A 27,435-nucleotide genomic window follows, 5' to 3' on the forward strand; every position below is an offset into this window, starting at 1 on the left:
TCCACGTTCACTTCCGGTGCCGAGGAAGTGAACACATGTTGGCTGCTGGTGCGTTCATAAGGGCTGCCTTCCAGAGAATCCACTGCCTTTTGCAGATCTTTGGCCTGTCTCTCAAGAGGTCTACCTGTGCAGTTGTGTACTTATAAGCATCCCCTCCATGGGGGAGAGACGTGGAGAGTGGAGCAAGGGGGACGCGACCCACAGGAACTCTTCTGTGTTAGGGGTTTTATAGACAGGGCCATTTGTAAGTGGCGTGGGATATATTCAAAATCTCAAACATCCGTGGCTTATTTTGGTTTGTAAACACGTTTGGTTTGCATGCTTGACTGTGAACCTTCCTGAAATGTGTTGCATAGCAGAGAAATGAGAGGGGGGGGGTTTAAAAATGGTTACCTGTCCCTAAAGGACTCACAATGAATTAAAACTATTTTTAAAAAAAGACCCAAGAGATATACTGTACCAGTAACTGCCACTGGAAAATGTGCTCTTCTCGTAGATTGTGGTTTGTTGGTATTGCCCCTTTCAGATGTGGTACAGGTTTGCAATGCACACAGGTATGGATATTCACCTGTTCTGTTGAACACAGGTAGAGTAGTATACTTCCTATCGGTATCATGGGTTTGAAGGACTTGTATCCAAGTTCCCTTTTAAAATGAAAGCTGGTATACTCATTCACACAAACACACGTGAGTATTCAGACATCTGTACACTGGTACAATAAAATGAGGTCATTCACACCCTCAAAAACTGTGTTCTATTTGGGTTTGGGATCTGTGTGTGCTCCCAATTTCTGGTTGCGTGGAAACAAGCTAGGAGGGAAACCACTTATTCCTCTTTGCTTCCACCCAATCACTTCTACCCAGGTTTTCCTCCTACATTGCTTCTACAGAATCGAAAACTGGGAACGCACACAGCTCCCAAACCCAAGCAGAACACAGTTTTTGATGGTGTGAATGACCTCATTATCTGAACAGTGAGGAGAGCTAGTCTTGTGGTAGCAAGCGTGAATCGTCCTCTTTGCTAAGCAGGGTCCAGCCTGGCTTACATTTGAATGGGAGACTCCATGTGTGAGCACTGGAAGCTATCCCCCTCAGGCGGTGGGGCCACTCTGGGAAGAGTACCTGCCTGCTTGTGTGCAGAAGGTTTCAGATTCCCTCCCTGGCTTCTCCACGATAGGGCTGAGAGAAAGATTCCTGCCTGCAACCTTGGAGAAGCTGCTGCCAGTCTGTGTAGACAATACTGAGCTAGATGGACCAAGGGTCTGACTCAGTATATGGCAGATTCCTATGTTCCTAACTGGGCTTCTGTGTACTCTGTACACAGGTACAGTTATTTACAAGTTAAGTTGAACACTCATACAGCAGTATGCTTCCTGTCTATATCCTGCATTTCTGTACTCAAGTTCACTTTGAAAATGAAAGCCGTCATTCACGCCAAAACATCTGTACAGACATCCAAATGCAGGTACAACAGAATGAATGAATACTGCTTTTGTTTCATATCCATGCATGTACTGGGAGTCCTGTCCCTACTGCAGCTTTCCAGCACAAGTGAGGAACATCAGAAGCTGCCATATACTGAGTCAGACCCTTGGTCCATCTAGCTCAGGATTGTCTACACAGGCTGGCAGCAGCTTCTCCAAGGTTGCAGGCAGGAGTCTCTCTCTCAGCCCTATCTTGGAGAAGCCCTTCCTTAAGCTCTCTACAGAAAGCAAAACAGGCTTCAGGTTGTGACAGGGTTCTTGACTCTTTATCAGGGAATCGGAGACTAGAAAACAAACGCATGCTCTTTCTAAGGTTTCCTGCAGTTCTTTGGGTTGAAGAATGCAACTATGATGTGTTCGCTCTCCTTCTGACAGTTCAGTTTGCCAGCTTTTTGCAAGTTGCCTTGCAAAACGCTCTGTGGGCACACAGCCGATGAAATAAGTCAGCTTTCGTTTCCAATTTGAAGTGGTTTTTTTCTCACCCTTTTGTAAAATGAATTTCATATGCTGGAGACTTTGTACATATTTATAATGACTTTATTAAAAAAAAAATCAAGTTGTCATTTTGTGTGTGGCGTGCTTCCTACAAAATCAAATCAAATCAATAACACAAAACATTTCAAGGTCAGATGTCGCCCAGTAGGGAAAGGGATATTTATTACTGGGGTAAGACATCCCAGATTCTCATTTGCAGTGATGCATTTGGAACTGCCCGTCACTAACCAGGAAAGAGACCTGGGGCGTGTGGTGAAGAGCTCAATGAAAACATCACCTCTCTGAGCAGTGGCTTCAAAAAGAGGCCACATCCATGCTAGGCCCTGTACGGAAACTGATTGAAAAGGAAACCGACGGTCACGTCCCCCTTATAACAAATTTGTGGTGCAGCCACATGTGGAATACTGTGTACATTTTCAAACACTGCCGGAAATAAGGTGATTTATAAATAAGGTTTTAATCCCCTGCTAACTTGGCAAAGAGGCACCGTTTAATGTGGTGATTCTCTTTATTGAGCAGGGGGAGAGTAACTGGCCCTCTCCACCCCCAGCACAGCATCCCTCCAGTGACTGTTGCTGGTGTCTGTCTTGTGTTTCTTTTTAGATTGTGAGCCCTTTGGGGACAGGGAGCCATCTTATTTATTTGTTATTTCTCTGTGTAAGCCGCCCTGAGCCATTTTTGGAAGGGTGGTATAGAAACCCAATAAACAAACAAACAAACAGCCTTTTGCCATAGGAACACAAAGTGAAGATTATATACAGCATTTAAAAAGGAAGAAGATGTCATCATTTATTTATTTATTACATTTCTATACCGCCTGACGTGTGCCTTCCTAGGCAGTGTCCATAAGTTGAAATACAAGAAATATAAAAACCAGATACGGTGATTAAAACAATGATATAAAACAAATGAAAACCAATCATTAGTTTTAATTTAATATTAATATAATAATTACTGTTAATAATAACTATTAGCCATGACACACACAGACACACTTTTTGCACTGAAAGCAAAGATTAATCAATACAATTTTGCAAGTGATGGGGCTAATTCTAAGCTGCAGTGGTACCTACGTTGTGGAATTTAGTTTTGTTTGGGGTTTTTTTCCCCCAAGATGGGGAAAAAGGCAGAGGTGGGAGAAGGATATTGGTAAACAATGCCAGTGATCTAATGGGAAACGCAGCACGATGAGGAGGAATCGGGTGGCGGGGGGGAGGAGAGATGCATCCAGACACTTCTACAAAGTTCAATTTCTGCAGCAATGTGTGCATGAAAGCCGCCTGAGAGGCAGTGTTCCCCCATTTAGTTGCAGAAACTGATTCCCACACATGCAGATCTGCACCCTCCATTGAAATGAATGGAGAAGAAATTGTGGGCAGGGAAACATCATGCATGTATAGTAGCAGCCAGGTGCCTTTGCAGTCATTAGACCAGGCTAAATGCCTGCATGTTTTTAAACAGAACTCTAGGACCATGAGGGCTAGAAACCTGGGTTCTGAGGTCTTCTTTTAAAACGTAGCCTAAACCTCTGGAGAGAAGGACCAGAGCGCCACTTGGTCTCTTGACACAGTGTGGGTAGGGGAAAGAAGCGGAAATCGCCACCAATAAGGCAGGCAAGTATATTCCTCCTTAATTCATCATCCCACCAAGCCCATTTCCCAGTAGAGCCCGGAAGTCAATAAACCTGGAAGTGAGCAGAGGTGGTTCCATCCTTCCAGCAGCGCAGAGTTTCCACAGCCACAGAGCGGCAGAGAGGACAGGTCTTCTCCCGGTCGAACCAAAGACAGAGGCACTCTTCGCAAAAAACATGCTGTGCAGACAAAGACACAGAAAGCATTTCTGTCTAATTTTGCTCTACCAAAAAATAACCCCCAAACTCTGAACTCTTACTCTAACCAGGCATGTACAAATCTACCGGCTACCTTGCCAGTGGCGAGCATCCCAGCACCACACAGATCTCCTCCCCAGAGGTCATTTTTGAGAAGGTAAGAAGGAGCAGGAATCCCTTGAGAGCATGTGCAGAGTGCTCTGTTTCTTACCCTCTCCATCTCCCAGTGCAAATGACAGAAGACCTGCTTCTCCCCCAAGACCTCTGCTTGTGAGTAGGAAAAAGACCTGCGGGAAGATCCTTTGGTGGTGACCACACTGAGTGTTGGCTAGCAAGCTAAACCTAAATTTGGGGATCCCTGCCCTAAACACTAACAGTTACCAAAATTCGGTACCAAGAGACATTCTTGTGACTATCTAAATCAAGCTAGTTGGCATTAGGGCAATTCCAAGGGTAACGGAATCAGACACGTGGCCGCTTTTCCAGTGACTGTATCCATAAGCAAATTTTCAAGTTGATATTATATATACTCACTGGCAAGAGAACACCTCCTACTAGAAGGACATTTATTTACAAAACCCCTCAATATTATAGTGTCTGAAACGTGCAAAATATGTCATCAGCAGAATCCGAAGTGATGTCCAAAAATTCTTACTCCGACTGGCACATTTCAGACACTATAATATTGTAGGGTTTTGTAAAAATATGGCCGCATAGTAGGAGATGTCCTCTTGTCAGTGTGTGTATATATATAAAATATATCAACTTGAGAATTTGCTTATGGCTACATAAACATTGAAAAAAGTGGTAACGTGCCTGATTCTGTTATCCTTGGAATTGTCCATTCAGTTAGCTATGAGGAAAGGCAAATATGCATACAAAGCACTAGAGGTCTATACCCCGACTTCTCCAACTCCTGCTTAATCCCTTTCTGGTTTCTGCAGTTTCAGTCATCACAGCCCATCTGCCTTTAAGTTGATCTCCATAACCATGAGGACTAGGAACTTGCTTTTAATGAACAACAACAACAAAAGAAGGCCAGGATCCCCAGGAAGCTGGATTCTGTACCAAATCCAGCCTCCTGGAGTTCATGACATACTTTTTCATTATTATTAAAAGCAAGCTTCTAGTCCTCATGGCCATGGAGATCCACTTAAAAGCAGACGGGCAGTGATGATTCTGTACTGGGGCACCAATGACTGTCGAAACACAGAATACACATATGCATGCAAGCCATATGCATGGCCACTGGGCTATGAGCCCACCCTAACGGCCACAGGTGGCTTAGCAGGTTGAGAAGGTCCAGAACCGTTACCTGGCACAGAAGGATCAGCGGCTCCCTGAACTCAGCCTGGCAGATGGCGCAGATGTCCCCAGCCTCGCTGCACTGCTGACTGGTTGCACAGACCCCATAGCACTGCCAAAGGAAGAAGGGGAAAGGGTGCTTTAGAGGAGAGGGGCGAGGCGCTCGGGGTTATCCCTGGGGGAGGGGGACCTGCAGCCCTTGCAAAGCCCTTCAGGCAGCCAGATCATCGGAACCTGCCATCTACTGAGTCAGACCATCGGTCCATCTCGCTCAGTACTGTCTACCCAGACTGGCAGCGGCTTCTCCGAGGCAACAGGCAGGCCTCTCTCTCAGCCCTACCTTGGAGATGCTGCCAGGGAGCGAACTTGGAACCTTCTGCAATGCTCTTCCACTGAGCTACGGCCCCATCACCTAAAGGGAGTATCTCACAGGGCTCCTACATACTCACCCATCCAAATGCAAACCAAGTTGAACCTTGCTTTGCAAAGGGGTCCAATTCACACTTGCTAGCACAAGACCAACTCCCCTCCCCAGGAAACTGCCTTCTATGGAGTCAGACCCTCGGCTCATCTCGCTCAGTATGGTCTGCACAGGCTGGCAGCAGCTTCTCCAAGGTGGCAGGCAGGGGTCTCTCTCAGCCTGACATGGAGATGCTGCTAGGAACTGAACCTGGGACCTTCTGCATGCAAAGCAGAGATGCTCTACTGTCACTGAGAGAGAGAGCCCACACCTCGTCCGCAGAACCCACTTGCCTCTAAATCTTCCTTTCGGCCGTTTTTACACGCTTCACACCCAATTTTACACCCAAGATCTCCCTTTACACCCAATTATCTTAATTGTAGGAAAGCAGAGCAGCTGCCTGTCTACCCACCTGAGGAGTACACAGGACCTTCAACGCCTTCCTCACGGCTCCCACACGGCCACAGATGTCGAAAGACTGCAACGGAAGCCAGAGAGAGAGAGAGAGAGATGGCTTGCAGAAGGGACACCATTCATTCTGCCCCTCTCGGAAGGGACCATCTATGTCTTGGAACAGAGACGGCATGCGCGAGAACACAGCTTTGCCTGTTGAACTGCGGCTGTGCAAAAAACACTGCAGCAAACGCAGTGAATGCACATGCACTCCATGTTGAAATCAGAGCCTCCCTATCTCTGGCAACTTTTTAAAAACGCAGTGAAGACATATTTATTCTCCCAGGCTTTTAATTAGATGTATAGTTTTAATACTTTTAATGCTGGCTTTTAACTGATTTTAATGTTAATGCCTTCAAGGTTTAAATGGTTCCAATGGTTTAATTGATTTTAACTTATTTCATTTATTTTTGTTTAAACATAAGTGTATACCGCCCCAAACACAAGTCTTAATTGTTTACATGGTTTTTATTGTAAACTGCCCAGAGACGCAAGTTTGGGGCAGTACAGAAATATGCCAAATAAATAAATTTATGCAAAAAACATATATGTGTGTAAAGATGCCTGACTGTGAGTACAACATAATAAGCTCTTTGACATGATCGTATGGGGGTGAGTTGGAGGGGAGGCAATGTAATTTTATTATTATTATTATTAATATTTATATCCTGCTCTTCCTCCAAGGTGCTCAGAGCGGTGTACATGCTTATTCTTATCCTCACAGCAACCCTGTGAGGTAGGTTAGGTTGAGAGATACATGACTGGCCCAGAGTCACTCGGTGAGTTTCATGGCTGAATGGGGATTCGAACTCGGGTCTTCCCAGTCCTAGTCCAACACTCTCACCACTATGCTATACTGGCTCTGAATGTCTGAAGAGAGCTTATGAGCAAGTGAAGTCGGAGCTATAAAGGTAATAGGAACATAGGAAATACCTTATACAGAGTCAGATCTTGGTCCATCTAGCGCAGTCATGTCTACACTGACTGGCAGCAGCTCTCCAAGGGTCCAGGGAGGAGTCTCTTCCAGCCCTACCTGGAGATGCTGCCAGGAATTGAAACTTTTGCATGAAAAGCAAAATGTCCCCTTCTCGTTATGAGCACAGGACGCTGCGTCATACGGAGTCTGACCCTTGGTCCACCTGGCGGAGCATTGTCTACACTGACTGGCAGCGTCTCTCCGAGGTTTCAGGCAGGAGTCCAAAGCCTGGGACCTTCTGCATACAAACAGATGCTACACCATCGAGCGATGGCCCCATCCCCTATATGCTCCAGGCCCAAATCTTGAGAAGGAGAAACCATGGTGGCCGGGGGGAAAGGTCGTAACGGAAGCGGAGGAGGACACTTACTTTGCAGAGGCTGTACAAGATGAGGAGGACCCCGCCAAGGAAGTAGCTGCTGGAGGGATCGTCGCCCATGATGTATTTGTACCAGAGCTGGATGGGGACCAGGGAGCGGAAAAGCTGGCTCAGCTCTTCGATGACCAGGTAGAACTTCCCCTGCAGGACGAAGAAGAAAGGACTCCGGTCAGCCTCGCTGGCGACCCAGGACCCAAGCAAAGGGGCCCGGCAGGAGGGTGATGCAGGTTAAAATCCTAAGCATCGGCATCTGAGACAAAGCCCCACTGAAGGTAGTGTGACTTGCTTAGGAACCTAGGCAGCCGCCTTCTACAGAGTCAGACCCTTGGTCCATCTAGCTCAGTACTGTCTACCCGGGCTGGCAGCGGCTTCTCCAAGCCCTGTTCTCCAAGTTCTCTCTCAGCCCTATTTCGGAGATAGGGGGAGATCTTCCAGTGCTCACACATGTAGTCTCCCATCCAAATGCAAACCAGAGTGGACCCTGCTTAGCAAAGGGGGCAATTCATGCCTGCTACCACAAGGCCACCTCTCCTCCCATAAAGCTGATTTGGCCGAGAGAAGAATGGCTCAGCGAAACCCCAAATCTTGCACATTTATTTATACCCCACCTTTGTGCCATCACAGAACTCAAGGCGGCTTACCATGGGTTCCTCAGTGGTTTCCTATCCAGATATTGACCAGATCAAGAGCTGCTTAGCTTTGGTGAGAGGGTTGTATCCTGTGCCCTAAAACTGTGCACAGCTCTTCTGAATAAATACGCGTATCTCATACAGAAAACCCCAAAGCCTCTCCTACACCTATGCTGCAACTTTCACTAAGGTGACACACCTGTGTGTGGGCTGTACCATTTCAGATTGTAGGTGGGCGCTTATTGGGCTGATGTGATTCCATATTTAAAAAAACCCTCAAAATCCCTGCATATAGGAAAACTAGCATGTCAGGGAGAAGTGCTCTCAACCAGCCTTCTCCCTGACATACTAACTTTCTACCTGCAGGGATTTGTGTTCTAAGGCAGGCAGCCATTCTGGCAGTTACAGAACTGTCCCCCAAGAATCTGTCTGAGCCCCTTTTAAAGCCATCCAAACTGATGGCCATCACCACCTCCCGTGGCAGAGGTCTACCGCCTCATCAGCTGTCTGTGAGGATTAAGGCATGGCATGTTTGGGGAAAGGAGAACTGGATCCGGAGTTGCGTTCGTTCGTTCCTTCCTTCCTTCCAATGTCTCCTAATCCTGGAAAGAACCACACCTTACAGACCGAAAGGCTCAGTCGCTCCCTATATAGCAGGATCAAACTCCTCTTCCAAGCAGATGCTCCAACACGCAAGACAACTCCGCTTAACAGAGCACAATCACCCAGGGACCTCCAAAGCAATTTAGATCAGTGTTTACCTCTGGCTGGCTTCACCCCCTGGGGCAGGAAGGCTGGCTTGAAAATACAACAGTCACACCTCTCATCCATAGGAGATGTTGTTCCTCGGTTTTTCCCTTCTTCGTTCCCTCTCACCTTTCTTGTAGGATTCTTAGCCTTGTTTTCCAAGTTGTTTGCTGCCCCGTTGAGCCTCCTTTTAGTAGGGATGTCCATGAATTTCGGCCAAATTATATTCACACCGAAGCCGAATCGATTCGATTTGGAACCACTGAAAAGAGTGGAGGTTTGTTCGAATCAATCCAAATTCAGGCAAATGCAAATCGATTCGAACGAATCTCCACTCTTCTCAATGGTTCCAAATCGAATCAATTCAAATCCGAATCAAATCCAGCTGAAATTTGTGCACATTCCAATCCTTTAGTGCCCTCCACAGTATCAGCTTCAGTACCCCAAAACATCCTTCCCCCTCTGATTTTTCTCACCTTTTAAACAGCAGCCTGCTACTTCTCAACACCTAGAACACCTCCTAGAAACACAGGAAGCTGCCGAGTCAGACCATGGATCCAGCTGGCTAAGTATTGTCAGCTCTGACTGGCAGCAGCTCTCCAGAGTTTTCAGAGCAATATTTTGCAGCCAAGCCTAGAGATGCTGCCAGGGACTGAACCTGGGACTTGAGGGAGCAAGCAGGACTTGTCCCCTTAGCTAAGCAGGGTCCACCCTGGTTTGCATTTGAATGGGAGACTCCATGTGAGCACTGTAAGCTATTCCCCTTAGGGGATGGAGCCACTCTGGGAAGAGGATCCAGGTTCCCTCCCTGGCAGCATCTCCAAGACAGGGTTGAGAGAGAGACTCCTGCCTGCAACCTTGGAGAAGCCGCTGCCAGTCTGTGCAGACAATACTGAGCAAGATGGACCAAGGGTCTGACTCAGTATATGGCTGCTTCCTATGTATGCAAATGTCCCTATGTATGTTCTGCCACGGAGTTACAGCCCCATTCTCAATACAGGAGCCTTTCTCAGCCTTACCTGGAGATTCATTTATTGCATTTATCATTACATTTCTATACTGCCTTTCATCAAAACCATCTCAAGGCGGTTCGCAAGACGACCAACATCACACAATTAAGGGGACAAATCATGCTTGCCACCCCAAGACCAGTTCTCCTCCCTGGAATCGGATCTCCTCAACCCGACTGGCTCTCCTACAGACCAAAAGCACCTCTGTCTTGTCCGGATTCAATCTCACTCTATTAGCTCACATCCAACCCACTGCAGCCTCCAACCCTTATTCAGGCCATGACCCCTAAAATGAAAAGAAAAAGAAAAATTAGCGAGAATACTGGTTGAACCCGGGACCTTCTGAATGCAAAACAGGTTCTCTACCACTGAGATATGGCCCCAGCAGAAACAGTGAGGGATGCTTGAGAAAGGGACAACCTATTGGGAGAATGCAATACTGGAGAATGCAATACTGGAGAATGCAATACTGGAGAAGGCAATACTGGAGAAGGCAATATTGGAGAAGGCAATACTGGAGAAGGCAAATTCGTCAGAGGAAGCCTACCATTTACCCAAGTCTGCCGTGCAAAAAACCATGAACTGGTCCACCTTTGCTGCCTGTTTTTGCACGCCTTCTCCAACACTGCCGTCAGCAAGGAACCAGCACTAGCCATGGGGACCAAGCCCATTAGGGTCCTGGAGGGACGCAGCCGGCTCGGCCCGCTCCCTCTGGGTCCCCCAGGATGAGATCATTGGGCAAGCTGTCCTAGCCTAGCAGAACAAATTGAAGCCTGCGGAGAGCGCCGGCATTCTCATGATCTCATACCCCAGGGGACGCCGAGTGAGGTCACGTCAGCGCTTACTCGAGGACCTGGGCTCCTTCCCTCCTCCCGCTCCGCTAACTCCCCGGAGGGCACCGCGGAGCGTATCTGTGATAATGGCCAGGCTCTGAAATCCCAAATGGAAGCCATTTAATAGATTAGCAGGCAGGAGCCGGGCTGCGTTCGTGTCAGTTTGCTAATCACAAAACTGTCACCGGATTTCGCCCGCCCCCCACCAGGCAGCCGGCAAGAGGCTGGTTTGGCCGCTTTCCCCACTCAGCGGCAGCAGAAGCGAGCAAGGACCCAGAAACATGGCAAAGATGACCCACTTCTCTGCCACCCTGTTCTCAAGCGTCCTTAGTCCTGGCGTCCACCACAGAGACTGCTCTTGGCAGTAGTGTAGGGCCATAGGAAGCTGCCATATACTGAGTCAGACCATCGGTCCATCTCGCTCAGTATTGTCTACACAGACTGGCAGTGGTTTCTCCAAGGTTGCAGGCAGGACTCTCTCTCAGCCCTCTCTTGGAGATGCTGCCAGGGAGGGAACTTGGAACCTAGATGATCTTCCCAGAGTGGCTCCATCCCTTGAGTGGAATATCTTTTAGTGCTCACACTTCTAGTCTCCCATTCACATGCAACCAGGGCAGACCCTGCTTAGCTAAGGGGACAAGTCATGATTGCTCCCACAAGACCAGCTCTCCTCTCCTGAGACTGGTTCAGTAAATACCATGGTGAATCTAGATGTCCCTGGTTCCTGGTTCAACCCCTGGCAGCATCTCCAGGTAGGGCTGGGAAAGACCCCCTGCCAGAAACCTCAAAGAGCTGCTGCCAGTCAGTGTAGACAATACTGAGCTACATGGACCAAAGGTCTGACTCAGTGTATGACAGCTTCCGGGGTTACAGGGAAGAAATGGGGGAGGGGAGAGCTCTTCAGGGTAGCAAGCATGAATTGCCCCCTTTGCTAAGCAGGGTCTCCCTCAGTTTGCACTTGGAGGGGTGACTATAGTGTGGACAATACTGAGCTGCGTGGGCCAAGGGTCTGACTCAGTATATGGCAGCTTTCCTATCTTCACTTGAAGTCAATGCATATTGACCGATATAAAACCTCCCATTTCTACTACTACTATGATTATCGATATACCAAACTTTCAGCCAAAGTTCTCAAAGCGGCTTACACAGAAAAACAAACAAGACCTAAATCAGAGGGTCCCCTGTCCCCATAGGGGGGACACAGTCTAAAAAGAAACCTAAGGCAGATGCCAGCCACAGCCACTGGAGGGACGCTGTGCTGGGGCTGGATAGGGCCGGTTGCTCTCCCCCTGCTAAATACAAGAGAACCGCCACTGGAAGAGGTGCCTCTTTGCTCAGTTCGCAGGGGTGACTGCTCTTTTCCGCTCCCAGTTGCACGGGGGCATGGAAGGGGCCAGACCCCTTCCGTGAGCGATCGCCTGCCGCTTAACCCCCAAAGCCCAAAGGAACTCAGACAAGCAGAGGAAAAGTTCTGCCCGACAGCTGCCGACTCCTTTCCCTCAGGAGGGCGGGGAGGGCCCGGAGACACCGCCCCCGCGCGCCGAACGTCCTCCATCAGAAACAACAACCGGCAGCTCCCATTTGGTTCCATACAAAACGAACTGCCGCAAATTAAAACGGCCCCCGCCATGTGGCTCCTGGGGGGCGTCCTTTGTCGTCCGCGAGGCAAACGGCACACATCTCATTTACACCGCTAACGAGCGACAGCTTGAGGGGTGTAGAAGGGGGTGAGATCCGCGGGATGGGGCTGGCCAGGTGCCCGCCCACACCCCACCCCTTCTCCCCCACACCCAAGTTTGCAAACAAAACTTTGGTGAAGCTTGCAGGGAACCAGGGGCCACTTCCGATAAGATAATGTTCCGGCAAGGAAGGCGTCTCTGGGTCGGAAACAACCTGCGATCCAGTTGGGGGTTAAACCAGACTTGCAGTAGCCGGCAGGAATGGGGGCGTTTTGCTAAGCAGGGCCCATCTTGGTTTGCATTTGGATGCAAGGGTACACGTGAGCATTGTAAGGTCTTCCCCTTAGCAGAAGGGAGCTGGTCTGGTGGGAGCCAGCATGACTTGTCCCCTTAGCTAAGCAGGGCCCACCCTGGTTGCATATGAATGGGAGACTAGAAGTGTGAGCACTGGAAGAGATTCCCCTTAGGGAATGGAGTCACTCTGGGAAGAGCAGAAGGTTCCAAGTTCCCTCCCTGGCAGCATCTCCAAGATAGGGCTGGGAGAGATTGTTCCTGCCTGCAACCTTGGAGAAGCCGCTGCCAGTCTGTGAAGACAACACGGAGCTAGATGGACCCAGGGCCCAGCTCAGTATAAGGCAGTTTTCTAAGTTCATCATGAGAAGAGGCAGAGAATCTGCTCGCGTGTGGAAGGTACCAAGTTCAATCCCTGGCTGCATCAGGTAGGGCTGGGAAAGACTCCTGCCTGAAACCTTGGAGAAGCCGCTGCCAGTCAGTGTAGACAAATACTGAGCTAGATGGACCCAGGGTCTGACTCTGTAGAAGGAAGCTTCCTATGTTCCTACCGTGCAAATAGGGGTCTGGAGCAACGCACGGTCCTCATTTTAAGGTGCGGTCTGCAAAATTGTGAGTGTTTTGTTTCCGCAGCCGAAAAGAGGGGCTGCAATTAGAGACCGTCATTTCGTCCCCACAAAGGAAAAGACATTTCCAAACCTTTCCGAATGAGGCATCTGTGCGGTGCGCCATTAGAGGGCTCCTGACAGATGCAATCTTACCAGCCTCCTGGTGGAGCTGGAAATACAGATGCAGCCCCTTTCTTCTCCGGGACAAGGATTGATGAGGACCTGGGACGCCTCTTAGACAAGCAAGCAAAGGCGGTGAACCTCTTCCAGTTCCGCCATTTGTCTTGGCGTGACGTTTGGCGATTGTCGCGCGCTGGGTTCTTTTCTCCTTTTTTTACACGCCGGATGACGCCGTGACCCAGCCCATTCATCTCCCAAATAAAATAATCATCATCATGATCATCAGAGGGGGAGAAAACCCTTGGCCGATCACCAGCGAGAAATTAATCGTCCTTCCGAGGGCCCTGGCACATGGGAGCAAGCCCACCCAAGCCCACCTACCCGCACAAGCCCCATTTAGAATCACTTCGCTTCCCAGCTTGAAATCTCCGTGCTGGCTAAATAACGATAATGGCATGCATTTAATCCACAGCCTCCCATCCATCTTCATCACAAAAAGTGCAGCTGCGCAAATGAAAGGGGGAAAGAAAGGTGAACCGGGGAAGGGAGGGGATGCAGGGAGTCTGCCTCATCCACACCCGCCCCCCCACCGTTTCCCCATTTCTTAATTCCATTAAAAGTTTCCTCCGATAGGGATTCCTCTCTCTCCAAAACTGGACTGAAAGGATCATACAAAGTTGCCTTGTAAATTAGACTATCGGGTCCGAGACTACTGAGTTTATACTACTGGGGCATCTTCTCCAGTTCTACTTGCTCTAAGCAAAGGTCTTTAAAAGCCCCATGAACCAGAATGTCTGAATTGGGGGAGTCCAAGGGTAACGGAATCAGGCATGTTACCACTTTTTCCATGACTGTAAAGTTGTGCCATCGAGTTGGTGTCAACTCCCGGTGACCACAGAACCCTGTGGTTTTCTTTGGTAGAACACAGGAGGGGTTTACTATTGCCTCCTCCTGTATGAGATGATGCCTTTCAGCACCTTCCTATATTGCTGCTGCCCAATATCGGTGTTTCCCATAGTCTGGGGAACATACCAGCAGGGATTCGAACCGACAACTTCTTGCTCGCTAGGCAAGTTACTTCCCTGCAGTGCCAGGCACATTTTCGAGTCAATATTCTATATCCCCACTGGCAAAAGAACATCTCCTACTGTAAAGCCGTATTTGTTTAAAAAAAGAAAGGGAAAAAAACACCCCACCCTCAAAACTCAGTGTGTCCGAAACATGCAAAATACGTCGGTAACAGAATCAGAATTTTGGGACCAAATCCAACTATTTGTCTACCTAGCACAGAGCAATCAGCTCGGACTAGAAGCAACTCTGTATAGTCTCCAGAAGACATCTTTCCCTGACCTGCTTCCAGAGTTATAGTTAACTGGAGATGTTCACGACTGAACATGTGACTCTTTGCACACAGAACGTGTGTTCTGCCACCACCAATATATATGTTGCGGCAAAGAACATTTCCAGCGTTCCCTCTAACAGGGATTCCCAGATGTTGCTGACTACGATTCCCAGAATCCCCCGCCATGGGCCACTGCAGTTGGGGAAGCTGAGAGTTGTAGTCCACAACATCTGGGAATAATCCCTGCTCCCTGTGACACTGGTCCATCCCCACCATTCTGAGATCAGAACCCTTTTACCTTGGACTTGATGGCAAGGATGATTTTCGGCAAGGCCACGACCAGGCACTTCAAGGCGATGGTGACGTATTTGAGGACGAAGTCTGTGACCCCCACAATCCACATCAGATCGAAGAAATCCAGTTTCCCCAGGTTGGGTCTCAAGAAGATGAGGCTGAAAAGAGAGACGGCACAATGATTGGTCAGACACTTGATCAAAATGCTGGCCACTCACCCAAAAAAGAATGACCTCCATTTGGAATACTGTTCTGTTCTGCACCATTCTGGTCACTGTATCTCAAAAAAGATATTATGGAACTGGAAAAAGTGCAAAAGCAGGCACTAAGGTGATCTTTGGTTTGGCACAAACCAAATCCACAAAACAAAGTCGCACTTTATTAATTTATTTTTATTTATTTACCTACAGAACAAACTTTGCATAAACAATGCTGCCACTTAAATTAGCAGAATGCCCTACTTTTTACACTGGAATACGATGGACGAGAGGTTCAAATAATTATGTTTCTTTTCTTTCTTTTCTGCAGAAATGCTGGATATAATAATCATAATTTTACCGTTACGTCAACAATTTTTAACACTCAGTAATCAGATCAATAATTCAAAAACGACACCATGCCCAAGAGAAGCAGAAGACCTTTACTTCCCTTTTGCAAGCACATTAATAGGAATTTTCTATTGCCTATGTTTAATTTGCTGGACTTTCCTATAAGTGTAATCTACACAAAATGACTTTGCCTAGTCAACAAAGGGCCTCACTTCCTAGTAGACAACAAGAGAACAAGGCTCAAGAGGTGGGTTGATTTGCTCTTCCCAAAACCTAATTTAATTTCTTAAAAGTATTGATTGTTTAATTAAATGTTCATAACAACCCACTGCATGGCACACTTTTTCAGGAGCTTACTGTACAATGCAAGGCACCATGCTAAGATTTTAATTGCATAATTTTGGGGGAGAAAAGGAGATTCCAACAGGAAACAAAGAAAATCAACTATGGATAATAATTAACAGTCCAAAATTAACTTATAATTTACTCTGTAGAAGGGATATTAAATGTAATGAGATGCTAGAAGAGATGCTAGTAATTTTTTTTTTCTCTATTGGGAAAGCATCATTGACCCTGGAACTGTGGAACGAACAGAAATTGATGTAAATAAATATTTTGGGGAGAAAACTATTTTTCTCTTGATCAATTATAAACCTGATTATAGATAAGTGTCTGAGTAATTACATTCATGAAGATTTTTAAGCATGCAGTACTTTTCTGCTGTAATCTTGTTGCAGATTTATAATTTTAAACAATTAAAAGAAATGCAAATTACATGTGTGTCAATTTCAGGCATGGTGAAAAAGACCGCAACTGAAATTACGGAGCCGTAACTGAAAGATCCAGGCCATACATCCAGCCAGATAATTTGAATTTTTAATGTTTTAATGTTGTGTTTTAAGCTGCCCAGAGAACAATTTGTTATGGGGCGGCTATTAATAACCACAGCTGCTGTCCTGCAAGGCCCACGGAAGGATCTCTTGCTAAAATAAGTAGAACGGATGGGTGAATACATAAATAAAGAGGAGGAACTGAAATAAAAATACTCACAATACGGACACAGCACAACAGGTAAAATTAAATCCTAAAAGCAAAAGCAAAAACCCAGGATGAGAGATTTAAAAACACATTTGATGAGAATGGAAAGAGAAGAGAAAACAGAATCCACCACCAAGCAGCCTGAAAAGAAAACTGGAATGGAAAGAAAATGAAAATGGATGGAACCAAGTCGCAATTTAACACAACATCCCTGCTTTCTCTGGGGAAAATGGTATGGGGGACCTGCCATAGCTATTAGAGGGCACCCCCCTGCCCCATGCTTAAGAAACTGACTGGACAAGGCTCCTTTAAGAAGCAGAGCCTTCCCCAGGGAAGGGGCGAGGTCAATTCACTCGACCTGGGCAGCAGCCATAAAACCTAGCAGTCTGCTCCAAGACGTTGCTGGAGCACCGTCTCTTGTATGTTGTCCTATCCAGCTCTTGTGCATGCCTACTTGGCACTAGCTACGTTTCTGACTCCTTTGCTTTGATTGGTTAACGGGTCTTGCAGGTTTCAATTGCTCGTTCCTGACGCTCTGCTCCTGTCTAGATCTTCTGGCTCCTGCTAAGTCTACCTGACTTGATCCCTGGTGGGTTTCTGGCTCTCGCAGTCCCCGCTTTGGACTTGTATCCCCTAGTGACCAGGGCTCCCTGAAGCAGCGGGGATTCCCAGTGGTTGTTGACTACAATTCCCAGAATCCTCAGCCAAGGTTCCCTTTGCATTCTGCAAAAGTTCCCTTTAAAAGAAAGGAGAGCCATGTCCTTTCACAGGTACTTCCTTGGACAAGATGTCAGCCAATGCAAACATCAGGCGCAAGTGACCAATTTATTTCCTTTTGGATGCATTCCCCACTCTTCTTCCAAGGAGCCCAGTGTAGTGTGAATAGCAAACAACCACCCTGTGAGGCGGGCTAGGCTGAAAGGTCAGTGACTGGCACAGAGTGACCCAGTGAGTTGCGTGGCTGAAGGAGGACTTGAACTCGAGTCTCCCCCGGTCCAACGTATAGATATTTGGAGGCAGGAACACAACGCAATTCTGCCACTATTTGCAAAGTGGTCTTAAGCCAAGTCGATGGGGCAGAGAAACTCAAGTGCTGGGAGCAATGGACCACGGAAGTGGGATGCGAGGCCTGAACCGCATGAACAGATTCAAAATATCCAAGCCATTCTCCCCCCACCCGGCCGCCATCTCTAATTGACAAGAATGATGCAATCTCTGGCTTAAAAGAATCAATGTGCTCAAACAAGAGAATGATTTCATACTTCGGGGTCAGACCGTACTGCTCACACGCTGCCTTCCTAACCGGCAGGCCCTGTTCCCCCCCACCCCCCGATTTTCAATCAATTTATCTAGTGTTTGCTTTATTAAACTCAACTGCAATGGCTACGCGCAATTCAATGTGCCCCTAGGACTGTCGGAAGAGCAAAGGTGCCATCTGTGCTGCAGCAACAAAACGGCTCTAGTATCTGTTCTACTGTACTAGTACCTATGCTGGTCTTTGACCGTAATGAAGTTGATGGAGTGATTGATTGACAAGGACCTTCTTGGCTGATTTGGGCTTCCTAGCTCACGCCCAGGCCTTCTCCTTCCAACTCTATCTTCTGGATACTCCAGGGTACCAATCACCTCCCCCCCCCAAAAAAAACCCCAGTACCTCTCCACCCCACTTTCCGGAGGATCTGGAACACACACTGCCAATGTATTTCCCCCATCAACTCAAGAGGGTGTTAGAAGTGCACAGTTAGAAGCATAGGAAGCTGCCATATACTGGGTCAGACCATAGATCTATCTAGCTCAGTACTGTCTTCACAGACTGGCAGCGGCTTCTCCAAGCTTGCAGGCAGGAATCTCTTTCAGCCCTGTCTTGGAGATGCTGCCAGGAAGGGAACGTGGAACCTAGATGCTCTTCCCAGAGTGGCCACATCCCCTAAGGGGAATCTCTTGCAGTGCTCACACTTCTAGTCTCCCATTCATATGCAACCAGGGCGGACCCTGCTTAGCTAAGGGGACCAGTCACGCTTGCTGCCACAAGACCAGCTCTCCTCTCCAGTTCTTCCGATACCCACCAACAATACAGGATGTTTGCTTACCTGTTGTACAGCTGTTGGGAACTGAAAGTGTAGAGCAGGTAGAGGGTGTTCCCTGTGAGGAAGGCCAAGATCCAGAACACCACCAACACCGACCTCTTTTCCTGAGAAGAGAGACCAACGCGTGACCTCGGTGGCTTCTACCATTTCAGTCCTAAGGACTAGAAGCTTGGTTTTTATAAATAAATAAATAAATAAATAAATGAATAAATAAACCCGAGATCACCAGGAAGCTAAATTACATAGGATGTTGCCCTATACCAAGTCAGACCACCGAGCTCTGTATCGTCTACCCTGACTGGAAGCGGCTATCCCAAGTTTCGGGCTCAGAGATCTTCCCCAGCCCTACCTAGAGACTGAATTTGGGATTTTCTGCATGCAAGAAGATGCTCTTCCACTGAGCTATATAGCCACACCCCAAAAGGGGAATAATTTACAGCTTTCTGTGCTCACGCGTAGTCACAGGAACATAGGAAGCTGCCATATACTGAGTCAGACCAGGTCTATCTAGCTCAGTATTGCCTTCACAGACTGGCAGCAGCTTCTCCAAGGTTGCAGGCAGGAGTCTCTCTCAGCCCTCTCTTGGAGATGCTGCCAGGGAGGGAACTTGGAACCTAGATGCTCTTCCCAGAGCAGCAGCCCCATCCCTTAAGGGGAATATCTTACAGTGCTCACATGTGGTCTCCCATTCATATGCAACCAGGGTGGACCCAGCTTAGCTAAGGGGACAAGTCCTACTTGCTCCCACAAGACCAGCTCTCCTCTCTTCGCTCATCCAAATGCAAACCAGGGTGGACCTGCTTAGCCAAGGGGACCACTGATGTGTCTTATAATGTCCCCTGCACCCACCTTCAAGGAGACTTGTTCTCGGAGGGTTGAGTTTGCATATGCGAATGTGCTGGCCATACCGATGCACAGAGCAATTCCTGCGGGGAGAGAGAGAGAGACGCACCTGTTAAGTACGAGTCAACAGCCCATGGATACCTCAAGCCATGTTATGTACACTTGGGCACCAATATTCTGAGCCCTCAGTCTCAGTTCCCTTGGTCTGTGAAATGGGCCCATCAGTGACCTGAGCCACAGTTCGCTGGTATCTCCAAGTAGTCCTGGGTCAAACGTGGGCAACAGGGAAACCTTGCGACCTCATCTGGGATTTAGACACAGCCCAGATTAGAAACAAATGAATAAAATTAAAATAAAACCAAGACATGCATGAATGGTGGGGCTGTTCCACAGGAGCCCCACCACAACATAGGAAGCTGCCATATACTGCGTCAGACCATTGGTCTATCTCGCTCAGTATTGTCTACACCAGGGATTCTCAACGTTGGGTCCCCAGATGTTATTGGACTTCAACTCCCATAATGCCCAGCCCCAATGGCATTTGGTTGGGGATCATGGGAGTTGACGTTCAGTAACATCTGGGGACCCAACGTTGAGAATCCCTGGTCTTCACAGACTGGCAGCGGCTTCTCCAAGGTTGCAGGCAGGAATCTCTCTCAGCCCTATCTTGGAGATGCTGCCAGGGAGGGAACTTGGAACCTTCTTCTTTTTTCAGAGCGGCTCCATCGAATATCTTATAGTGCTTGCATGTGGTCTCCCATTCAAATGCAACCAGGGCAGACCCTGCTTAGCTAGGGAGACAAGTCATGCTTGCAACCACCAGACCGGCTCTCCACTTATTAAGATCTCCAGGGGAGGTCCATCTGCATGTGCCACTAGCCTATACGGCCCTCTCCAGTTGCCCTTGGGCTCTATAAGGAAGAGGTTTACCAGCTCTGGCAGCTTTCAGGAAGACTCCGAAAACACACCTGTTTAATCAGGCTTCTGATTAGGTTCCTAATTGCTTTAACTGCTTTCGTTGTTTTAATTATCATCATCGTTTTAATGGCTTGCTATGATGGCTGCTTTTGGTGAACCACCTCGAGACTCTATGATTTGGCAGGACAGAAATCGGAGAGACGGACAGGCAGAGAAAGAGTGGAAGCTCGTCTCTGCCCGTGTCAGATTCTGAAAGGATGGGTGGGACCCACAGGAAGCCGCTTTAGACGGAGTCAGGCCGCCTTTTAAGCTGCCTCCGACGTCCCACCGGATGCAGCCAAGCCGTTCTTCAGTCCAGCTTCTTACCAAGCTTGTGCTGGAAACAGACTTTGGCCAGCAGGATCAGGATGAAGGGAAGCCCCTTCTGCAGCCAGGAGATGACCGCCTTCAGCTCCGAAAGGGCCGGGGCCGGGGTCCCGGGCTGGTCCTCGGGGCCCTCCTCCGGATGTCCGTGGCGGTCGCCGCCGGCCATGTGCAGCAGGGACGGCCCCCGCTGGTGGCTATGGTGGTAGTGGTGGGGTGGCGGCCGGTGGTGGTAGGGCCCGCCTTCTGCGTGGCCGCCCCCTTCCTCCCGTGGGGCGGGCATCTGGATGAAGACCTCCCCGCCCCCTGCGGAGGACCCCAGCACCAAACTCGACTGGAAAGGGGTGGCCGTGATGGTGCCCGACGGGATCACCCCCAACCCGGAGAAGAGCTGCTGAGGAGAGGGCGCTTCGGTCTTGAGGCCTTCAAACACGCCGCCTTCGTCCACGCTCGTCTCGGACGTGATGGTCTGGCTCCGGCTCCTAGAGCACGTAAAAAAAAACAAAATTGGGAGTCAGAACTAGAAGCATCTCACCCTGCTAACAGAGCACAGAGGCAGCTTTTAAAAGTGGCGATTCTCTTCATTCTCTTCATTGAGCAGGGGGAGAGCAGCTGGCCCTCTCCGTCCCCAGCACAGCATCCTTCCAATGGGGTGTGGTGGTGAGAGTGTTGGACTAGGACCAGGGAGACCCGAGTTCAACTCCCCATTCAGCCATGAAACTCACTGGGTGACTCTGGGCCAGTTGCGTATCTGCCAGCCTAACCTACCTCACAGGGTTGTTGTGAGGATAAACATAACCATGTACCCTGTTCTGGAACCCTTATCAGGAAGAAAAAAAGAAAGAAAGGCAGAAAGGCAGAGAGGGAGGAAGAGAAAGGGAAAAGGGAAAAGAGAAAAAGGAAAAAGAGAAAAAGAGAAAAATAAATCCTTCCAGCAACTGTTGCTGGCATCTATCTTATGTTCCTCTTTTAGACTGCGAACCCTTTAGGGACAGGGAGCCATTTTTATCTATTTACTTACTTATTTCTATCTATGTAAACCGCTTTGGGAATGTGGGTTGAAAAGAAGCAGAAATCAACATCCATCATATTCGTATTCAAGGCCACCAGTGTGCAGCTGAAGCAAAATCCGGGCCTGCCGAGAGGCACCTTGGAACGTGGCGATTCTCTTATCGTTAGATCAGGGGGAGAGCAACTGGCCCTATCCAGACCCCTGTGCTATAGGGCAAAGGGGGAGATTGTTTTCTAAATGCCAGCCACAGCCTGAAGCCACGATGAGCCATTGCTCCTGCTCTTAAGCCCCAGAGGTCTCCAAGTTTAGCCCTGGCGTGCGTGCCTTCGGAGAGGGGATTCGTTCCTTCCCTGCAGAGTTGAGCCCCATCCTCACCGGGCCTCTTTCTCCAGCACAAAACCAAACTGGGCCCTGCTCCTCGACACGACGGCTCTCCACAGAGGTTGTTATAACGACTCCCCCAAGACCAAGCTCACACGCATACAAAGAGGGCCCAGAGGCAACCAGATCGTTGGCATGTGGCTCTGTGCTCCCAAATTGATGGGATGAGGCTTCTAATAGAGTCTCCCGGGACCCAGGAGCAAAACCACAACAGCCGCAGATCCACCGTCGTCCCTGGGAACACGTGAAGCACGTACGGAACACGCAAAGGATCCAGCGGAGGCCAACAGCAGAGTCCAGGGCTTTGAGCCTTTCCAGGGCAACGCTCCCAGTGTTGTGGCCTACTCCTAAAGGTAAGTGTGCTGTCGAGTCAGTATCGACTCGTGGTTCTTGGTAGAATACAGGAGGGGTTGACCATGGCCTCCTCCCGTGCAGTATGAGAGGATGCCTTTCAGCATCTTCCTGTATTCCCCTTTCTGGGAAACACACCAGTGGGGATTCGAACCAGCAACCTCTGGCTTGCTAATCAAGTCATTTCCCCGCTGCGCCATTAGGCACTACTACTACTATGAATATTTTATACACCGCTTTTCGACCAATGTTTCCCCAAGTGGTTTACAAAGTTATAAACAAGCAAGCAAAATGGCCCCCTGTCCCCAAAGTGCTAAAAATCACAAGAAAATCCTGTAATATCGCTAAGAGTCACCAAGAAGAATGAGCAGATCGAACCTCCGGAAACTTTTTTAACCCCGCCAAAATCATTCAAAGGCATTTTATATTGGCAAGGGACGGCAAGGTGAACAAGAGAAATGAAGAACTCAAACCTCTGAATGCCCCAAATCACTGAAACCGCCCCCCACCAATCGCTAAAAGATCTCGCCAGCCACAGATACCCGGGTCACCGTTGGCAAGACCTGTCACAAGTTCCTATTCGCATATACCCAGAACCGCGGGTTGGTAAAACCAGAGTTGGCCAGGGATGACCTGTGACCATGTCAAGAAGACGACTCACCTTTCCGGAAGCAGGCTGTCCGTGATGCTGCTGTGCCGTCTCTGCATCTTCCTTAACACTTTAAAGCACAAGACACTCAACATTAATGTGACCGGTTCAACTGTGCCCGGAGGGAGACTAGAGGCGAGGGCTGAGGGGGTACGGCAGCAGGGATGGCCAATCACTCCGGGACATGGCGTCAAAAAGTCTGCTTGGAAGACGGGCCAAAGTCTCGGAGGCCAACTCAGCGGGTGAAAACCAACTCTTCCGAGTCACACCACTGACACGTTGGGTGTGTCTAGCGGAAAGGGGTCGCCGGGATGGGAAGGAAAGCTTCTGACCGTCACTTTGTGGAGTTCCCAGGTTGAAGTTGATGGTCCTGTGGAGTTCAGGGTGCAGGACGGAGAATGTCCACAGTGGGCCTTGATGATAAGCAATGGAGGAATGATGGCTTTAGATTGGAGATTCAACCACGTGTCTTCAAGAGAGCTGCATGGCCAGTACCAGGACGATGCCAGAAAGAGAAGGGGGAGATGATCAGAAAAACAGGAACAAATCAAGAAAAACCAAACAAAGCTTCTCCATATACAATATGTCTCTGATCATAGACGTTAGGGGTATTTCAAACCTGCCCAAATGCACCAAGGTCAGATTTTATGTATTTAAAATGTATATCCTGCTCTTCCTCTGTGGGGCCCAGAGCGCTGAACGTTTCCCACGTATCAGCCAAATTGACCCCGAAGTCCCTGTGTGCTATCAGGGAGCAATTCACACAGAATGTGGGTTTTTCATTGCATGTTAAGAGTGTAGCTTGATTTATTATCTGGAATTTAAAAAATCCACTTTCTGCATTGGTTTTTTTGGGCAACTCTCAGTAAAGCCAGCCAAACTGGCAGTAAAGCCTCCGGTCTGGGGAACCTCCATGCTTATGTTGATTCTCGCGACAACCCTGTGATGTAGGTTAGGCAGAAGAAGAAGGGGCTGGCCTAGTGTCACCCAGTGAGTAGCATGGGCATGGGAGGAGAAGAATGGCCCCCTTTGCTAAGCAGGCTCTGCCCTGGTTTGCATTTGAATGGGAGACTACATGTGTGAGCACCGTGAGATATTCCCCTTAGGGGATGGGGCCGCTCTGGGGGAAAAGAGCACCTGCCTGCTTGCATGCAGAAGAGTCCAAGTCCCCTCCCTGGCAGCATCTCCAAATAGGGCTGAGAGAGACTCCTGCCTCTGCAACCTTGGAGAAGCCGCTGCCAGTCTGGGTAGTAGACACTCCTGAGCTCGATGGCCCAAAGGTCTGATTCTGTATACGGCAGCTTCCTATGTTGAAGGAGGATCTGGACTGTCCAGCTTCAGGGCAGAGCCTAACATCGGAAGGTCTCCCTCCGATCCTGTGGGGACACCCCCCCCCGCCGTGCCTGGGGGGGTCCAGTTACTAGGCTGGGCAGCGCAGCAGCAGCAGAGGGAGCCACAGCTGGACAGGGCGGGCCGGGCCAGCTCCCCCTCCGCTGACCAGGGGCCCCCGGCTTCAGTGCGCAAGGAGAGGGACCCCCCTCGGCCAACACGCGCGCGCATCCCTCTCCAGGCCCGACGGCGGGCATTACCTGCTCCCCGCGCGCAACCGCCGCGCAGCGCCTCGGGGCGGATCGGGCTCCTGCCCCTCCCCGCGCGCCGCCTCGTCCCCTCCCCCTCCGGCCCGGGCGGGCACGTGACTTCCGACTCCGCCCTCCCCCCCACCTCGCTGGGGGCTGCGCTGACCAGAGCAGAGGACACAAAGTAGCCTCCAGTCCGCGCCTCGCCTCGCCGCTTGGCGGGGGAGCCTTCGATACAAACTCGCCATCGCGCGAAGAAGGGAAAGGGTTTTTCCCCCTGTAATCCGGACGGGCTCCCCCGCCTTTAATCCGGATCGGCCAAGGGCCAGCTGGCGGCGCCTTGCAAAAGGGGCTTGCAGCAGCAGCAGGGCTACGGGCCGGCTTGACCACCCCCGCCCCGGATCGATCTGGGGTGGGTGGACGCCGGGCGGGGGAGAGCGCGTCCCTCCTGAACCCGAAGTGAGCCCCCCGCCTGCCATGCCCCGCCCGCCTTCTCCCCCCTGACCGCCCCCGGAGGCCAGCCTGGCATGGGGTGGGGGGCCCCCGCGGTCTCCCCCCACCAGCTCCACCTCAGGCTCCCTCATGGGATAGCGAGTCCGGGCCTCCAGGCGGCCCGCTCAGTAGCGGCGGCGGCGGCGGCAGGTGCCGGATCCGGCCTCCATGGTGCAGCTGCTGGCCCTGGTGTGGCGGAGGCTGCTGCGCAAGCGCTGGGTGCTGGGGGTCGTCTTCGGGCTCTCGCTCATCTATTTCCTCAGCAGCACCTTCAAGCAGGTCAGTGGACTCCGCCGCCCCGCTTCGCTTCCTCTTGGCCTGGCCTGTTTGACCTGCGGGCAGCTGACCTGCGGGGTTCTAGAGACCCGGCGGGGAGCCAGCTGCCTTCTACCGAGTCCGGCCCTTAGTCTGCCTCACGCGCGATTGCCAACCCTGACTGGCAGCGGCTCTCCAAGGTTTCAGGCAGGAGTCTCTCCCAGCCCTACCTGGCGGGTGCTTTCAAGGGGCCTTCTGCATGCAAAGCAAAAGCTCTTCCAGTGAGCTCTGCTCCTTATCCAGACCCTTGGACCATCTTGCTTAGAATTGTCTGCACTGACCGGCAGCAGCTTTCCACGGTTGTGCGGGCAGGAGCCTCTCTCAGCCCTACCCGGAGATGCTGCCAGGGATTGAACCTGAGACCTATCCCACCCCAGCACAGCATCCCTCCAGTGGCTATTGCTGGCGTTTGCCTTATATTTCTTTGTAAACTGTTAGTCCTTTGGGCACAGGGGCCCATCTTATTACTTTATTGTTTTCTCTGTGTAAACCCGCTTTGGGAACTTTTGTTGAAAAGCAGATGCTCTCCCACTGCGCTGTGATGACCCTTCCCCCCCCCCCCAAGGACGCACCACCACCTGCTAGGAAAAAAATGAAATGCAAAGAGCCTTCTCGGTCTCCCCTTTGTTGCTCTCTTATGTTTCTTTTTTTGAGACTGTGAGCCCTTTGGGGGACAGGCAGCCGATTTCATTTATTTATTTATATCTATGTAAACCGCTTTGGGAACTTTTGTTGAAAAGCGGTATATAAAATCTTCATCAGGGATGTGCTTCTCTCCCACACAGCTCTGTTTCGTTTCAGGAAGAGAGAGCAGTGCAGGATCGGAACGTCCCCAAAGCGCCCGACGAAGACCACCCCATTGCGTGGAAAGTGCAGTTCAACGCCGCGAACGGCAGCCGGCCGAGTAACCAGTGCCGGAATTCGGTCCAGGGGAAGCTGTTGATCACAGATGAGCTGGGTGAGGCTCTTGGCCGAGGCGGCTTCGAGAGGCGGCACGAGCCATCCCACCGTGCGTGAGATGGCAGCATGGTGTAGTGGTTAGAGTGCTGGACTGGGGAGACCCGAGTTCAAATCCCCCTTCAGCCATGAGACTAGCTGGGTGACTCTGGGCCAGTCGCTTCTCTCTCAGCCTAACATCCCCAGCACAGCATCCCTCCAGTGGCTGTTGGTGGTGTCCATCATATGTTTCTTTTTCAGATTGTGAGCCCTTTGGGGACAGGGAGCCATCTTTATTTATTAATCTATACCTGTGTAAACCACTTTGGGAACTTGTGTTGGAAAGCGGTATATAAATATCTGAAGTAGTAAAGTTGTATGGATCATTTTAATTTCTTTTGTGTGACTTCAGGTTTTAATTGCTGCTGGGTTTTAATTGCAAACCGCCCAGAGGATTTTATATGGGGCGGCACAGAAATACGATACATAAATTGCATAGCGGGGCCTCATTAGGAGTGGCCCCGCGTCCTACTGTCCTGAGAACCTGAACGATTTCCCAGTCGTCAGTCCCACCCCCTTCCATTGAGCCTCTGGGTGTGTGTGTGTGTGTTGCAGGTTACATCTGTGAAAGGAAGGACTTGCTGGTGAATGGCTGTTGTGACGTGGACGCGCCCAGCGCAAAGCTGTACAGCTGTGAGAGCTGTTTGGGAAACGGATGTTGCAGCATCTACGAGGCCTGCGTCTCCTGCTGCTTACAGCCCAACAAGGTAAGGAGGACTCGGCATCGATGAAAAACAAAATAGCACTGCAGATTAGTAAATGGCACAGCCATTTAGTCTGCGGGAGCAAAAAGTGACCACGGATCTTGTGGTCCCGTAACTGTATCAACCTCCTAACAATTTAAATTTTAAAGCAGCATTTTAAAATGATGTTAAAACTGTTTCAAGCAATCTTTAATTAAAAGCCTGGGTGAATAGGTGCCTCTTTGAAGAC

General features: G+C 49.7%; 2 protein-coding genes across 6 annotated transcripts in view; one reads left to right on the plus strand and one right to left on the minus strand.

Annotated features, from left to right (window-relative positions):
- Positions 1-25,382, minus strand: RNFT2 (ring finger protein, transmembrane 2). 4 transcript variants are annotated; one of them, XM_053279834.1, is made up of 10 exons: positions 25,269-25,382; positions 23,135-23,602; positions 20,733-21,211; positions 19,455-19,531; positions 18,609-18,709; positions 14,937-15,090; positions 7,371-7,520; positions 5,984-6,049; positions 5,122-5,223; positions 1-3,788 (listed from the first exon to the last, which is right to left on the minus strand). In XM_053279834.1, the coding sequence occupies exons 2-10, from the start codon at positions 23,215-23,217 to the stop codon at positions 3,654-3,656; spliced, it is 1,347 nt and encodes a 448-aa protein (XP_053135809.1). In that variant the 5' UTR covers positions 23,218-23,602; positions 25,269-25,382; the 3' UTR covers positions 1-3,653. The 4 variants fall into 4 exon arrangements, with proteins under 4 accessions (XP_053135809.1, XP_053135808.1, XP_053135810.1 ...); XM_053279833.1 differs by lacking the exon at positions 25,269-25,382 and adding an exon at positions 24,712-24,826; XM_053279835.1 differs by lacking the exon at positions 25,269-25,382 and adding an exon at positions 24,544-24,689.
- Positions 25,343-27,435, plus strand: part of SPRING1 (SREBF pathway regulator in golgi 1) — a 9,745-nt gene continuing 7,652 nt past the window's right edge. For both annotated transcript variants that reach the window (XR_008312488.1, XM_053279841.1), the window contains exons 1-3: positions 25,343-25,470; positions 26,308-26,464; positions 27,058-27,209. Coding sequence is in view for 1 of the 2 variants with exons in the window: in XM_053279841.1 (XP_053135816.1) it covers positions 25,360-25,470; positions 26,308-26,464; positions 27,058-27,209 (420 nt within the window). In the remaining variant the exon portion in view is untranslated. The remainder of the gene's footprint in view (positions 25,471-26,307; positions 26,465-27,057; positions 27,210-27,435) is intronic.

The sequence above is a fragment of the Hemicordylus capensis genome, chromosome 15 (assembly GCF_027244095.1).
Source record: "Hemicordylus capensis ecotype Gifberg chromosome 15, rHemCap1.1.pri, whole genome shotgun sequence".
In the NCBI taxonomy this organism is placed as follows: Eukaryota; Metazoa; Chordata; class Lepidosauria; order Squamata; family Cordylidae; genus Hemicordylus; species Hemicordylus capensis.

Excerpts from the sequence above, each read along its gene's own strand:
- RNFT2 (XM_053279834.1), bottom strand. The coding sequence starts at position 23,217 with ATGTTGAGTGTCTTGTGCTTTAAAGTGTTAAGGAAGATGCAGAGACGG. Across the intron at positions 15,091-18,608 it reads TCCCAACAGCTGTACAACAG|CCTCATCTTCTTGAGACCCA; the intron begins GTAAGCAAACAT and ends CTCTCTTTTCAG. Across the intron at positions 6,050-7,370 it reads TCTTGTACAGCCTCTGCAAA|TCTTTCGACATCTGTGGCCG; the intron begins GTAAGTGTCCTC and ends CTTCCGTTGCAG.